The sequence below is a fragment of the Ipomoea nil genome, unplaced genomic scaffold (genome assembly GCF_001879475.1).
Source record: "Ipomoea nil cultivar Tokyo-kokei standard unplaced genomic scaffold, Asagao_1.1 scaffold3069, whole genome shotgun sequence".
In the NCBI taxonomy this organism is placed as follows: domain Eukaryota; kingdom Viridiplantae; phylum Streptophyta; class Magnoliopsida; order Solanales; family Convolvulaceae; genus Ipomoea; species Ipomoea nil.
This window is the reverse complement of record NW_017619497.1, coordinates 8893184-8907752: the sequence shown is the minus strand read 5'-3', so window position 1 is coordinate 8907752 and position 14569 is coordinate 8893184. Positions and strand designations below refer to the sequence as shown.

The 14569-nt window shown below is 35.5% G+C and overlaps 3 protein-coding genes across 3 annotated transcripts; 1 reads left to right on the top strand and 2 right to left on the bottom strand.

The window, feature by feature from the left end:
• Positions 1-1409: 1409 nt before the first annotated feature.
• LOC109165582 (60S ribosomal protein L3) lies at positions 1410-3928 on the top strand. Its single transcript, XM_019314416.1, has 6 exons — positions 1410-1515; positions 1661-1764; positions 2151-2261; positions 2487-2791; positions 2953-3362; positions 3471-3928. The coding sequence occupies exons 2-6, from the start codon at positions 1680-1682 to the stop codon at positions 3727-3729; spliced, it is 1170 nt and encodes a 389-aa protein (XP_019169961.1). The 5' UTR covers positions 1410-1515; positions 1661-1679; the 3' UTR covers positions 3730-3928.
• Positions 3929-4968: 1040 nt separating this feature from the next.
• LOC109165581 (pinin) lies at positions 4969-8543 on the bottom strand. Its single transcript, XM_019314415.1, has 10 exons — positions 8384-8543; positions 8171-8281; positions 8004-8069; positions 7746-7904; positions 7543-7656; positions 7115-7186; positions 6805-6888; positions 6593-6693; positions 5953-6037; positions 4969-5542 (listed from the first exon to the last, which is right to left on the bottom strand). Exons 1-10 carry the CDS (start codon positions 8537-8539, stop codon positions 5150-5152), a joined length of 1341 nt encoding a protein of 446 aa, XP_019169960.1. The 5' UTR covers positions 8540-8543; the 3' UTR covers positions 4969-5149.
• Positions 8544-11383: 2840 nt separating this feature from the next.
• On the bottom strand, positions 11384-14129 carry LOC109165580 (probable WRKY transcription factor 9). Its single transcript, XM_019314414.1, has 5 exons — positions 13909-14129; positions 13664-13804; positions 13173-13571; positions 12794-12907; positions 11384-12117 (listed from the first exon to the last, which is right to left on the bottom strand). Exons 1-5 carry the CDS (start codon positions 14083-14085, stop codon positions 11581-11583), a joined length of 1368 nt encoding a protein of 455 aa, XP_019169959.1. The 5' UTR covers positions 14086-14129; the 3' UTR covers positions 11384-11580.
• Positions 14130-14569: the final 440 nt, after the last annotated feature.

Sequence of the window (14569 nt, the reverse complement as noted above, 5' to 3'; positions counted from 1 at the left end):
CACATCACTTAAAAAGGCCACTGCCGTCGAAGAATGTATCAGATGACAATTCATTTCATCACTCTCCGACTGGAAATCACAATTCGACGCCATCTCCATCTAGACATTTATCCGATTTCATAGATCCTCTCAGCGCCGCCCCACTAAGCTATCGTAAGGTGTCTTCTCCGACACTTCAGAATGACTTCCATGGTGGATTTTCACCGGCAATGAAATATTTGCCTCCTGAGGTTGCACAGACATTTAGCATGTGGACTGATACATCACATGCTCCATCTTTCTCTCCAAGAACTGAACTCGAACCACCGGAGCCGGAATTCTCTGAGAATGACGATCCAATGGTTGACGTTATTTTTCCTCCGTCTCCAGCTATCACGCAGGACCACCGATACAGGCAAAAGGCTTTATTGGTTGAAAACGCTGAACTTATTAGGTATATCCCAGTGGTATCTCCGGAGGATCTAACCGGAATCATGGAAACTGTACCGGAAAGTCTCGGTCCTTCGGATGCGAAGATTGCTGATTGCCCAGCTGCAGATGAATCAGCCCACGCCAGACTCCCCCGTGGCTACATCTATACCTCCCATATCACGGCTTGTTAATCTTCTCTCTATTTTTTTAATATACAAATTTCCCATTTTAGCTTCAAAATGATACTGAAATCTGCAAGGTAATTCAGATACAAAGCCACTTAGCTTGTACAGATATCATACTGTACTGAAATCTGCAAACTCTTTCACCACTGATTTGAGTATTATCCCTTTGTTCTTCTCTCTTTTTCGGTTTATCAACTATACATATCTGCATAATAATTTCCTCATTTCTTTTACAAATATATCCAGCTTTACAATGAATTGTAATATTGTTAACAATAATCTACAGCAGTTTAATGGTATATAAATTAGTTATAAAAATCATCCATCCATGAGGTCCGTGAGGAGACAAATACGTTGAAATTGCTGCGGCTACTCTTAACGGCAAATTATTGTATGGACCGCGGTGTGTTCAACGTCTTTGAATTTTATGAGTTTGAATAAAGTAAATTATAAGTTAGAATCATACACTTTATGTTTTAGAATAATATATACATTATATGTACTTTCAAAAAAATATACATTATATGTTAAAATAATGTATATTATATGTTAAAATAATAAATTTTTGGGTTAGAAATTGTAAGATAATGTACATTATGACTTATGAGTTATAAAAATATATATTACAATAGAACACATGAAAAAAAATATGCCCAAAACGAAGTCGTTTTTAGACCACGTCCAGCTCCTTCAGTCTTTATGGGGCTTATCAGCTTATGAGCCCAGCTACCACTTCCGTCTATTATTGGGCCGACTATAGGTAATAGCCCACAATAATTGGGCCTTGGATTAGTGTCTATATGAGTTCCGTATACAAATAATCATAAACTAAGCCTGTGATTTTCCAACTGTATATAAATCTCAGTCGGTTGTCTAGGGTTTTACTCCCAGTTGAGTGAAGCTTGAAGCTCCCTAGCAGGTTGTCGTTCTCCCCTGCTTCTCTCATCTCATCCTCACTTAATGAAATCACGCAGTTTTTTTAAAAAATGCGCTGCTTCTGTGTATTAATTGAGAAGTTATGATCGTTTGGCTGTTAATTTACGCAAGTGTGCTTTGGATTGCAGGGTTTGGAGGAGGAGAAGGATGTCGCACAGGAAGTTTGAGCACCCAAGGCATGGCTCACTCGGCTTTCTTCCCAGAAAGCGTGCTTCTCGCCAAAGGGGAAAGGGTAAGCAGTTTATTTTATGTTTGTTTTATTGTCATTGATTTTCTCAGATTTATAATACAATGTCTTTAAAAAATAAAATAAAATTCAATGGTGACTGTTTAGGTGTACATTTTCCTTGAGAACTTATGTTTAAATTAAATAATTTTGTTTTTTGTATTGCCTCTATAGTTTAGGTGATTTTTTGTTGCTGTATGCGAGTGGGATATTTTTACGAAGAAATTGAATGTTATTAATTCTCTGTTTTTCTCAATGACTCAATGAGGGAATGTTTTAGCAAACCTTGGGAAAGAACTATATACATACCACTGTCTATGCTTGTTAAATCAACGGATTTGAAGCGTTTTAAGTTTCTTATCTGTGAAATTGATGATCTGTATAACTTGCAGTGAAAGCATTTCCCAAGGATGATGCCTCCAAACCATGCAGGCTGACTGCATTCTTGGGGTACAAAGCTGGAATGACTCACATTGTCAGAGAAGTGGAGAAACCTGGATCCAGTAAGTTCCATATGCTTATATTCTATGTATTTATTATTTGTAAAAATAATTATTACTCATCTCATTTTAATGAAGTTTATCATTTATCTCTGATTTTTTAATAGTTTTCAATTGAGTTCATTGAAGTCTTGATACTTCAGATCAACCAATATGGCTATATTTTTTGGTTTAACATTGTGATATTTGTACATGTGGCAATCTTCTAATATCTCCATCTCATTGCAGAACTTCACAAGAAGGAGACCTGTGAGGCTGTGACAATCGTTGAGACACCTCCAATTGTAATTGTTGGAGTTGTTGGCTATGTGAAGACACCTCGTGGCCTTCGTTGCCTCAACACAGTTTGGGCTCAGCATCTGAGTGAGGAGGTGAGAAGGAGATTTTACAAGAACTGGTGCAAGTCCAAGAAAAAGGCTTTTGTCAAGTATTCAAAGAAATATGAATCTGAGGATGGTAAGAAGGATATTGAAACACAGCTTGAGAAGATGAAGAAATATGCATGTGTCATTCGTGTGTTGGCTCACACCCAGGTACTCATTCTAAATATTGTCAAAAAACTCCATTCCGACTTTTTTTTAACGAGTGATAGTGAGAGTGTTATATTAACTATGCCATTTGCTTTTAGTGTACACCCGTAGCTTTATAAACATTCTCATGATAAACTATTTTCTGTTAATATTATCTTGTGCAGATAAGGAAAATGAAGGGGCTGAAGCAGAAGAAGGCTCATTTGATGGAGATCCAGGTTAATGGTGGGACAATTGCACAGAAGGTTGACTATGCATATGGTTTCTTTGAGAAGCATGTGCCAGTCGATGCTGTTTTCCAGAAGGATGAGATGATTGATATCATTGGTGTCACCAAGGGTAAGGGTTATGAAGGTGTTGTGACTCGATGGGGTGTCACTCGTCTTCCACGTAAAACTCATAGAGGTCTTCGTAAAGTTGCCTGTATTGGTGCCTGGCATCCAGCTAGAGTTTCATTCACAGTTGCCCGTGCTGGTCAAAATGGATACCATCACCGAACTGAGTTGAACAAAAAGATTTATAAGCTTGGCAAGGTTGGACAAGAGTCGCATGAAGCCATAACTGAGTTTGACAGGTTATTACACTACAACCAGACTATTTCACTTTGTAAACTGCTTCATGTTTCATATCTAATTGTTTGTTATTCTCCTGCAATGTTTACAATTTTCTATTATGAATACAGGACTGAGAAAGACATTACCCCCATGGGTGGGTTTCCTCACTATGGTGTGGTGAAGGACGACTACATCTTGATCAAGGGATGCTGTGTTGGCCCTAAGAAAAGAGTGGTTACCCTTCGTCAAACTCTGCTCAACCAGACCTCTCGTGTTGCTCTTGAGGAGATTAAGCTCAAGTTCATTGACACTTCATCAAAGTTTGGACATGGTCGCTTCCAGACAACACAGGAGAAGCAGAAATTCTACGGTCGTCTCAAGGCTTAAGTATTCCCTTAGGTTTCTTGGTGTTCCAACCATTGTCAGTTGTTTTGTAGACATATTCCTAAGTGTTTCATTTACTGGATTTTGTGGAAATTTTGTTGCTTGCCTTAGGAATTTATCTTTTATTGATTCTTAGAGGATATTTGTTTCCATTTCAATACTAATACAAGTTTGATTACAACTTTATGATCTTTTGTTACAATTTTTGCTTGTTTTTGTATATTAGAATATTAGGGAATACTGCCGGTTGTGTAACCGGATGGAGGTGTACTGTTGCCTTCCGGTTCAATTTACTGGCAAATATTATGAGAGATTCGGTTCTCTCTTGAATCAATTCGAGGGTTAGGAATGCTCTTTATATTCCTTTCCCATGATAGCTTCATACATATACTCTTTGTTTACCTCACTACCTAGTTTTTCTCTATGTTATATTTTATTTTATTGATCAAAACAATTCTTTCTTCTTTGTTTATTTTCTTTAGTATTTTTTTATTTATTTTTAAATTTAATTTTGTGTTTAATGGTACTTTTAGTGTAATTTTTTATAAATATATAAATTTTGTATAATAATATTAAATTTAATATTCTAAAAAATTAGATTAAAAATAATTTTACTCAATTTTTGTTAATCATATAAATATAAATTGGGACCATGGGAGTACTTTTTATTTGGTTTCATATCTGAATGATATAGCAAGTAGCAATCCATTGACCACTTAACCTGGACTAAACCGTCTGTCCAAAATATCGAGTCATTGAGAGAAGACAACTAATAAAAGTTGCACGTATTTTTGGTTAATTTACGAAGAAAACAACATTTTAGAGGTTTTTTAAATTTTTATTTAAGACAATTCAAATTACAACTATTTTAATTATAAAAAGTTTGATAAATATAATTATTAAATAGAAAATGCTTTCTTTCCCTCTTATATTTACCTTTAATATTTTTCCTCTTGACATGATTTTCATTCATTCATTAGGTGTCGGGTGTCATGAGTTGATTTTCATTCATTCATTAGGTGTCAGGTGTCATGAGTTGATTGATCCTATCACTTATTAAAAATAGAAAGATTGAATGGAGGAAAAAAATATTAAGAATCTCTAGCATTACTCTTATTAAACTCCAATACCAAATGACAAAACAACACAATCTTTTTCTTCCACTGTTTGTCCCTCCAGACATTGCTACTTGGAATCTAACTTGAAATATTTACTAAAAATTAAACAAATACAAGTAGATGGTAAGAAAAGAAAATCCTGTTTAAATTAACTCAACAAATGTATGGGTCCATAAATACCAAACAAAATGAACTAATGACGTAAAACATACAGCAACTACCAATAAAGTGAAATTAAAGTACATACGAATCAAAACAGTAAAACACAACAAAGCATAATATAAACCTTTAAATATGAGGGTACTCTACTGACCCTGGTTCTCCAGCTGTGGACTACCATTGGCTACTTCTGGTTTTGCAGTTTCATCACCCCTCTGATTGTTCTCGTCAACACCAAGTACATCATCCATCATGTCATCCTCCCCAACATTAATATCTTCAACATCTTCCTCATCTTCATTGTTATCACTGCCAGGGATCTTTCTGGTCTTTGGTCCATGTTCAAGCCTATGGGTTTCAAGTTCCTTGTCCATTGTCTCGTGGAGATTCGCGGCAGTATTGTTGTTTGGTCTCCTGCCTCTTCGGCCATTTTGCCATCTCTCCAGCTCTTTCTCAACATTCAAGACGTATTCTTCACCAATTTGCTTCTGATATTGGGACAATTCCTCCCTCGTAGCAGCTTTCCACTCTTGGAATATCTGATGAACCAGGGCCACAAGTAAATGACAGTGTGAATACACACACACACACACACACACACACACACACACACACACACACATATATATATATATATATATATATATATATTTCTTCCTTTTAAAACAGTTTTAGTTCATGACAGGGATTGCATTTGTCTTTCAGTGATCCCTCAATGTTGCTTTCAGACAAAACATCCTCAACTCCTTATGTAAAAAAACCACATTTTTTACACATCTCAAACAAATCTATACCCCACACAACACACTCATGTGCAAAAGGAAGACCCGTAGTAAGGAGATACAATATGGTGAGAAAATATTTTCAGGGGAAAAACCTGTCTGATGGTAATGGTCCTACACAAATAATAATTTGATGGCCAGGTAAAGTTGAAGAGAAAGAAACTGACCTGTTCTTTTTTCTGCTCAGTTACAGAAGTATCTTCATCCAGTGGTTTGGCGAACGTGTAATATATTGGAGGCACTGCTTCCGTCCTGAATGGATATCAAGAAAAAGATAAAAAGGAGTATAGTTATGAATCAATTAACAAGAAATCCATTAATCATGCAAAGCCGGACATTGCCGGCTTTTGGCTGCTTCAACGTTTCTGCATATGAATGGAAACTTATCTTTGGATCAATAAAATTGTGAATATGCACACTTTTGGACCAAAATTAGAAATAACCTGCAAAAAAAGCAATGTGGAGAGTGATGACCAGAGATATGGAAAGCTTAATGATCAGTGTCTAGGATGATGCAAACAGGGAAAAAGCCCATGTGAACTAAATGAACTTAAAATAAAAAGGTTATAATGCAAAGGCCATGAAATATCTGAAAATAAAGGATGTTGCTCAAGAATATTCCAAAAAATGGGATAGGTAGAAAGTCTAGAAAGGCTATTCCCCACATCACACAGAGTGGAAGGAAAATATGCCTGACTTCCTATTCGGGGTGAGGGCTACTCTTCCCTGAATACAGAAAGGAAAGGCTAGAAGAATAATGCAAAGTAGCAAATATATTTAAATTTACTCAGTTAAGTATTACGATACCTTATAAAATTGCCTAGTTTTTTCTTGTGCTCACTCCACTTAAGAAATAATAATTCCATCCTCTTTTCCTCGGCCTTAGCAGCAATGCGAGCTCTAAGAGTCTGAATAGGGAAACAAGACAGCAAATAAAAGATTTGAAAGAAAAAAAATTCAGCTCACAAGAAACATGCAATTAACGATAAATAATAGTGTGGAAATGTGACAAAACAAACCAGATCTCTTTTTCGTTTTTCCACTATCTGTTCTCGCTCCTGCTGTCTTAATCTTTCACTTTCTTCACGTGCCTTTTGCTCAGCCTGCATAAATTTTGAGGCACTTGTTAAGAAATACACCTTAACTGCAGGATTCCAAATTGCCAAACTATTACAAAGAATATCAATGTGTAAGAAAACATTTTGAAGCTTGAGAATTCAAATCTTAATCTTCACTGGTCAGGCTGGTAGATTTTCACCAACTTAAATTAAAAAGTACAAACACAGAGAAATCAGTGTGTAAGCTACAAGAGAGTGAACAGAAACTCACCCTTTTCAAAGAATCTGACCTCCGCATATATGCTTCAGAGCCAGAAAGTTGCATGTCTTCTTTCCTGAATTTCTGAAGACATACCATGCAAGAGAGGTATCAACAAATAAGATTTTGTTATTCTTTTAAAATGGTAATATGGTTTAAGGCATAAATAATATGATATCATGGCATTCTAATGGTAAACAGTAACCAGGACCTAGAGTTCAAGTAACATCATAAGAGAGAGTAACGGGTTATTTTTCCTTGGACAGTCTAGAGCTACAAGAATGTTCAGTGCAACATTTTCATTATTCCATACTAAGTTAAGCCATTAAATATATTCCAGCAATAGTTTCAATATAGGTGCTAATTTTAGTAATGCATAAACCTATTTCGGCTTACCCCTATTTCATCAAGGGAGACTAAACAGAGAATTTGGCACATACCTCTAATGTCCCCAGAAGTTGGCCCAGCATTCTCTTATTTCTACTAACCAATTTAGGATCTTCATCTTTTGGCAACACTCTTGGAACATGCTCTGGCGGAGGAATATCAGAGCCCTAATCACAACATAAGCAGAAATATGTTCACTATTTTGGTGAAACAAGCATTCATATAGACAGCTTGTAGGAAAAACTAATATAGTTACCATCTTGAAGGTCCTTTGATTCCCATCCCTCCTAGACCAGGTTCCTGGCTTGCTCTCACCCTGTGTTGCAATTGTTTTTCCTGAGCTTTCTTCATAAACAGAGTCCTTCATCTCTTTGGGAGTTTCAGGAGTGTCCTCCACAATCTCCCCATCTTCAATCTTCAAACCAGAGCCAATGAAAAAAAAAATTAAAAAAATCAACAAATCCAGTAAATCAGCCAAATTAGTAGTAAAGGATCATATATATTTACTGCTCACCTTAACTACTGTAGACAATAATCTCTTTTTTGGCATCGGCTGATCCTCAGCATCATTCCTCTCGGCCTAAAGTGAATCGACGAGTATGAGCTCAATTAACGATTTAGACCAAACACACATATATCAGACATAAATGTTGCTTATCGAGATAGGTAGAATAGGATTACCGGTCTGACAAGGCCACGCTGGCGGCCGCCGTTGGCGACGAAATTCCGAGGACCGGAGCCAGTAAATCCACCGCGGCGAATGCCTCTTGGATCGCGAAGCCGTTCAGTTATCTGCCGACAAAGAAAATACTCGTCGTACACACAGAGACATACAGAAAAACAGCCACACAGACCACACGTATACATCATGTATGTATATACACAGAAACAGACCTCGCGTCGTTGACGATTGAGTTCATCAATTTCCTTTCGCAGCTCCTCCTCCGTCTTCTCCGCGACGGCGCTTGCCATTGTTTTGGCTCTGAGCAACACTCCGTTCTCTCTGCGACTCTCGTTTTTGCACCGTCTACCAAAAAACCCTCGACACATAGCGAAAGAGACCAAAGCACACTTATAATTAATTCAACTATGCCCCTAATTTCTCGTATTTTCCTTTTCCCATCCGAACTAGGTAAATTTTAATGGTCGGTCAAACTAACTATTTCTTTCTTTTGTTTATTTTCTTTAATATTTGTATTTATTTTTAAATTTGTTTTTTTTTTTGGTTAATACTATTATTTTTAATGTAGTTTATAAATATATAAATTTTATATATTAATACTAAACTTAATATTATGAAAAAATTTGAACTAAAAATAACTTCAGTCAAACTGAACCAGACACTTTAAATATGAAGGAGTGAATATTTACTAAATATCAAATTTATAAGGAGGTTTGATGTGTCTAATGAGTCCAATTATACTCTACAAATAATAAATTTTATGTACATACAAAATAAGTATAAAATATACATGATTAAATAATCAACATTCAATCAGTTTGTATATATATACTCAAATAATGAACTCTATGCACATAAGTAGTGAACCTTATAAATATAAATCATGAACACTCAAATTTTTTTCCTACTATTTTATACATATTTAAATAATAAATATTACGTATAAAAATAATGTACCATACACATAAAAAATAATGTATTATATAAATAAAAAGAATGCATATTATACATGGTCCACCTAATAAGCATGGTCGAAACTCTTCATCTTATTTGAAGATGATATATTGGTATTTTCCTTCATGGGCCCAAAGATTGTATTCGGCCCAAACCAGAAAACCAGCCCATCTAATAAGGAGCGTTATGCTCTGCATCCATGCATACAGATGCAAAAACGGTGTCGTTTTGGCGTCTAACTTAAAAAAAGAAAATCATAATTGTATAACTACACATCCATAATTTCACTACACTTCTATAATTTCATAACTATATATCCAGAATTGCATAACTACACTTCCAGAATTGCATACCTACACTTCCAGAATTGCATAACTACACATCCATAATTGCATAACTACACTTCCAGAATTTTATAACTAAAAAATCCAAAATGAATAAACTAAAAATGAATAACATAATGTTGTTGCTGGGAATCGAAACTGGTTTTTTTTTTTTTTTTTTTTAAAGTATGGCGCGCGTTTTATGCAAAACGATGTCGTTTTTGCATCCGTATGCACCATGCAAGGTGCATACGAATGCATAGCATAATTTGCCATCTAATAATAAGTATGCTGTGAGATTGGACTGGGCTTTCTAAAGGTTCTCACTTCTCAGTAAACCCAATCGTTATGCTGTCGAAATGTATCTATCTTGCAAGGTGGGCACAGTTCTATGTTCATAATTACTGAATTATATATTCATAATTATAAAGCTATATATTCATAATTTTTTAATTTCATATTCATAATTATTGAACTCTATATTCACAATTACAGAACTCTATGTTCATAATTACAGAACTATATGTTTATAATTATAAAGCTATATATTCATAATTTTTGAACTTCATATTCACAATTGCTGAATCTCTATATTCATAATTACATAACTATATGTTCATAATTATATTCACAACTCTATGTTCATAATTATAAAACTATATGTTCATAATTTTTAAACTATATATTCATAATCATGAACAGTTTTGTAACTGTGTCCACCTTGCAAGGTGGACACGTTTTAACAGCATAATTTGCCCAGTAAAACATAGATCCAAAACAGGTAATTTGCGAACAATTCCGTTACATGGCAAATTATATTCTGGGTCCAAAAGTACACAATTACATACTGAATATATACAATTTTCATATTAAATGTTTACAATTTACATACTAAATGTTTACAATTCAAATTGTGAACATTCAATATGTAAATTATGTATTTTAGATATGAGTCCACGTTGCAAGGTAGACCGGGTCCATGGTATAACTGTTGCCGTTACATTTTTTTTTTTCTTTTTATTTCTCCATAGTATATTATTACTCCGTATAACTGAATATCACAAAATGAGAGTAATTAGTCTCGACCAAGCTCATTTGAGAATAGCTATTTTGTTACATCTCTTTTCATAATTACATGTTTAAGTTCATTTTCTTATGTAGAATAATTATGTTAAGTCATCCTCTTTATGTGTGTGTGTGTGTGTTTAATTGCTACTCCAATTTTTTTATTTATGATGATTCCTTGGTTAAGTTGTAATGGTTAGTTTTTTTTTTTTGATGTAAGTTGTAATGGTTAGTTAATTCACAATTTCACATGTATGATGTATCTAATCTTTTTTTTTTTTTTTAAATATTGTAGGTGATAACGGAATTCCGTAGTTACTATTTGAGGGTATACACGGGATAATCCTTGACTTGTAAGTTGTAACCTTAGTTAACAAATAATCACAAAGAGGTAACACTCCTAGATTGTCCATAGTTAACTTACTTAAACAAAAAATGTCAATAGGCCACTCTCACTGTGAGTCGAACTTTGAACCTCGTAATTATGTTAATAACTCGATCAACATCTTTGATTTATGGTTACTAAGTCAATAGCCCAACTAACCTCTTTGATTTAGGGAAAAGGTCAATAACGATTGCCAATACACCAAGTACTCAATCACTCATATAGGGAGTCAAACTTAGAAACCCGTGATTAATTAAGCTCCCAACCACAAACAAATTAAACTTAAAATCTTATACTTATCAAGTTAATTGCCCCATCAATTTGGCTAAGATTGCCCTTATATCCAACTTCTTGAACCTTGGAACAGTAGTCTAGATCTCTCATGGAACCAGCCTCGGAGGCTGGGACAAAGCTAAACTACTACTAATAATATTCAAAAGCAAAATATAGTATAGTATAAAAGAAAAGAAAGTGAAAAATAAAATTTCAATGGATCTCACATTGATCAAGTAACGGGTTATATAATCATAACCAAAAATGCAATAGTCTATATAAGATATACTTACAATAATACAAAGTAACACCGTACGTATGACCATGATCCAATAATCAACCTTAATTAATTAAACTGTCCTTCGTCAGCTACCTTAATTCACTGACTGGTACTGTTAGTTGTTCCTTTTCACGAGGATGCATGGCTTTGATCTTTAGTACCGATGAGTGAGGAAAGAGCCGCCGCGACCGCAACCCTAAACTTAGGATCAGCAGCAATGGCGGCGCTCATGTTTTGATGATCATTTTTATTGGTACTATCACCAGTTCGATCTCCGCCGTTGGATCGCAGCTCAATCTGACGATGATGATGATGATCAGGTAGCTTTGGCCCCCAGTAATGCGGCGACGACGACGATGATGATGGGTTTGAAGCAGGGATGGTAGTAGGGTTTATGATGCTGTTGTTTCGTACGAGGTTTGGGATGTTATTAAGGTGGGAAGAAGGGTTGTTAGGGTTGATGATTAAGTGTGGATTGTGGTTGTAATTAGGGATGAGAAATGCGTGGTTTAGGTTGGAGATTGGGTTGGTGGAATCCTGCAGCAACATGAGCGAGGCTGCCGAGGCGGTTGATGCCATCGCCGTCGCGCCCACCGGAAGTGGATGGTTGTGTGTTCCTTCGTAGGTTGTGATTAATATGGATCTGTCTTCTAAACATCTTTGTACCTAGTTCATATCATCATCAATCACACAAGTTAAGAACAAAATGGTCGATGGACTTAAATAACCACCAAAATTTTTGTTAGGTGATGAGAAAAATCAATCAATAGTCACTATTTGAAAGTATACACTAATAAATTAAGTTAGTGACAAAGGGTCACAAAGGATAAATCGGCTTATTAGGTTTTTCATAACTCACTGTCTCAAACCATGCAAAAAAGTTAATAGGTCTCTCTCACTGAGAGTCAAACTTAAAACCAAATCAACTGACCAATTCAACTTGGCTAGGTTGTCCTTATTTTCAACCACTACTTGAGAAGTTGAGAGTGTACACTGGATAAACCCGCCTTATGAACCTAATCGAATAAGGACCGCAATGAGGTAAAGCAGCCTAAGTTGCACATATTTGACTGACTCAAATCAAGAAAATCAATAGATCACTCTCATGGGAAGTCGAACTTATAATCTTGTGGTTACCAACTAAATTGTAATAATTTTGCTAGTAATGTCGACAAAAGATTGTTTTTATCATCATCAAAGTGTTCAGAAATACCATTTTCAACCAGTTTCAGTAATGGAAAATTTTGAGATTTTCTAGAGTGATAATTATAAAACTACTAGGAAATAAAACATGGTATGGATGTATTGACAATTTAATTTTCATAAGTAGCTTAGTACATACCTGTTTTCTCACTGGACACCCTGGGGCAACTGTGCAACGATAATAGGCTCTTGGACATGGATTTCCTTTTGCAATTTTTTGACCATATTTCCTCCATTGGCATCCATCGTTCATCTAAAATCAAAGTCCAATTCACATGCATAATTAATTCTCTCTTTTAATTCGTTAATTATTCGTACGTGTTAACATTAAACATAAAAGATAACTAAGCTAGTAATTGGTGTGATTTTTTATATGAAAAAAATTTTATTATATCGGGATTGAAATATAAATACAAGAAGAAATTTAATAGTTTAATTAATTGGTTCGCGATTTAAAAAAAAAATAAATATAAATGAACAAATTAAACATGAAGATGAGATCGAGATGATGGACTCACTGTGGCAGCTTCGCATCTAGCCCGGACGGAAACCCTAGTTTTTTTGTTGGGAGGAGAAGTGGCGGCAGTAAATCCCGGCGGGGGGTTGCTCTGTATCATCGCCGCCGGTGGCGGTGGCGTCGGTGTAAATCCAGTAGTTGAATTCATCTCTTCTGCCTTACTCTTCTCTCCCCTTTCCTCACCTTCTCCATGCATTAATCTTCTTCCAATCAATGAACTACTACTACTGCTGCTACTTTTCAGCGTCAATGACAACCCTAATTCACCGTCGCCGTCGCTGTTTTCATCGCCGCCGTCCTCCGGTGATGGATCCGAGGTTATCTGACTCCTCCCATGCAGCTCTCGATGATTCCTTGTCTCATCAGCTCCACTCAGCGTCAAAAAATCCTTAGCAAATTCCTAAATTCAAAGAAATTAACAAACATGCTAAGAAGAAACCTGGAGAGCAAAGAAAACAAACCGAAATCTCATTGAATCATTTCGACGAATACCTTGTGTTCATGATTGTTCTGTTGGATAGAAGAAAATTTCTGGTGCAGATCGTGGAAATCTTTCATGGTTTGCTCCACAGCATCCCTCAACGCCTTGTTCTCCTCTTTCATCCTCTTCATCTCCCTCTGCAACACCGACAACTTTGTCCAAAAACAAAATCAAATTCAGTTACATATCATCAAGCAACAAATTTCATGAGTAATCACAAACTTAAGGTATGTAGTGCCTGCCGGCCGGCCTGAACCTCTTCTGTTTTCTGGTTTTCCGACAAGGAACTTCCGGTCGATATCTCCCCTTCCGCTGCGTTTGACTGCAGCATTTTACCAGGCTCCGATAATTCTTGTTCTGATGAACGAGGTCGTCGTCGAGATTCATTAAGGTTCAAGGATAGATCAATATTATAATTATTATTATTATCCATAATCTGATCATAAGCACCGCTTTCTTTGTTGCTTCCCAGTGGCAATTATTATTAGCAGCGTAGAATTAGGAAATTATTATTATATATAGTAATTAAGTAAGCTTAATTATTATTTAATTAGGCAGTCTGTGTATCTGATCTAGCTAGCTAGCTAGCTAGAATTTCTTAGTTTATTCCTCCATATGTGTGTGATATGACGCTTTTGAGGCGCCTTAATTAGAATTTGACTTTTGATTTGCAGTCCTTAATTACTATTAATTATATGCACCAATACAAGCTAATAGACTATGAGTGTAGTTTACTATTATAATTTATAACAACGTTATATTAATATTAGCAGTTAAAAGATCTCATCAGTTAGGAGTTTCACCCTCTTGTGAGGATGATTTTTTGTGAATAATGTACAAAGTATTGGTCTTTTGACTTAATGAGTCATTGAATTAGTGTAATTAATTTGTTCCTTTACAATTCTGTCAAATCGAGA

Coding starts and splice junctions, on each gene's coding strand:
- LOC109165582 (XM_019314416.1), top strand. CDS start 1,680: ATGTCGCACAGGAAGTTTGAGCACCCAAGGCATGGCTCACTCGGCTTT. Junction 2,262..2,486: donor AGTGGAGAAACCTGGATCCA/GTAAGTTCCATA, acceptor ATCTCATTGCAG/AACTTCACAAGAAGGAGACC. Junction 3,363..3,470: donor GCCATAACTGAGTTTGACAG/GTTATTACACTA, acceptor TTATGAATACAG/GACTGAGAAAGACATTACCC.
- LOC109165581 (XM_019314415.1), bottom strand. CDS start 8,539: ATGTGTCGAGGGTTTTTTGGTAGACGGTGCAAAAACGAGAGTCGCAGA. Junction 7,187..7,542: donor AACTTCTGGGGACATTAGAG/GTATGTGCCAAA, acceptor GTATGTCTTCAG/AAATTCAGGAAAGAAGACAT. Junction 6,889..7,114: donor GGTCAGATTCTTTGAAAAGG/GTGAGTTTCTGT, acceptor AAATTTATGCAG/GCTGAGCAAAAGGCACGTGA.
- LOC109165580 (XM_019314414.1), bottom strand. CDS start 14,085: ATGGATAATAATAATAATTATAATATTGATCTATCCTTGAACCTTAAT. Junction 13,572..13,663: donor AGAACAATCATGAACACAAG/GTATTCGTCGAA, acceptor CTTTGAATTTAG/GAATTTGCTAAGGATTTTTT. Junction 12,908..13,172: donor CTAGATGCGAAGCTGCCACA/GTGAGTCCATCA, acceptor CTTTGATTTTAG/ATGAACGATGGATGCCAATG.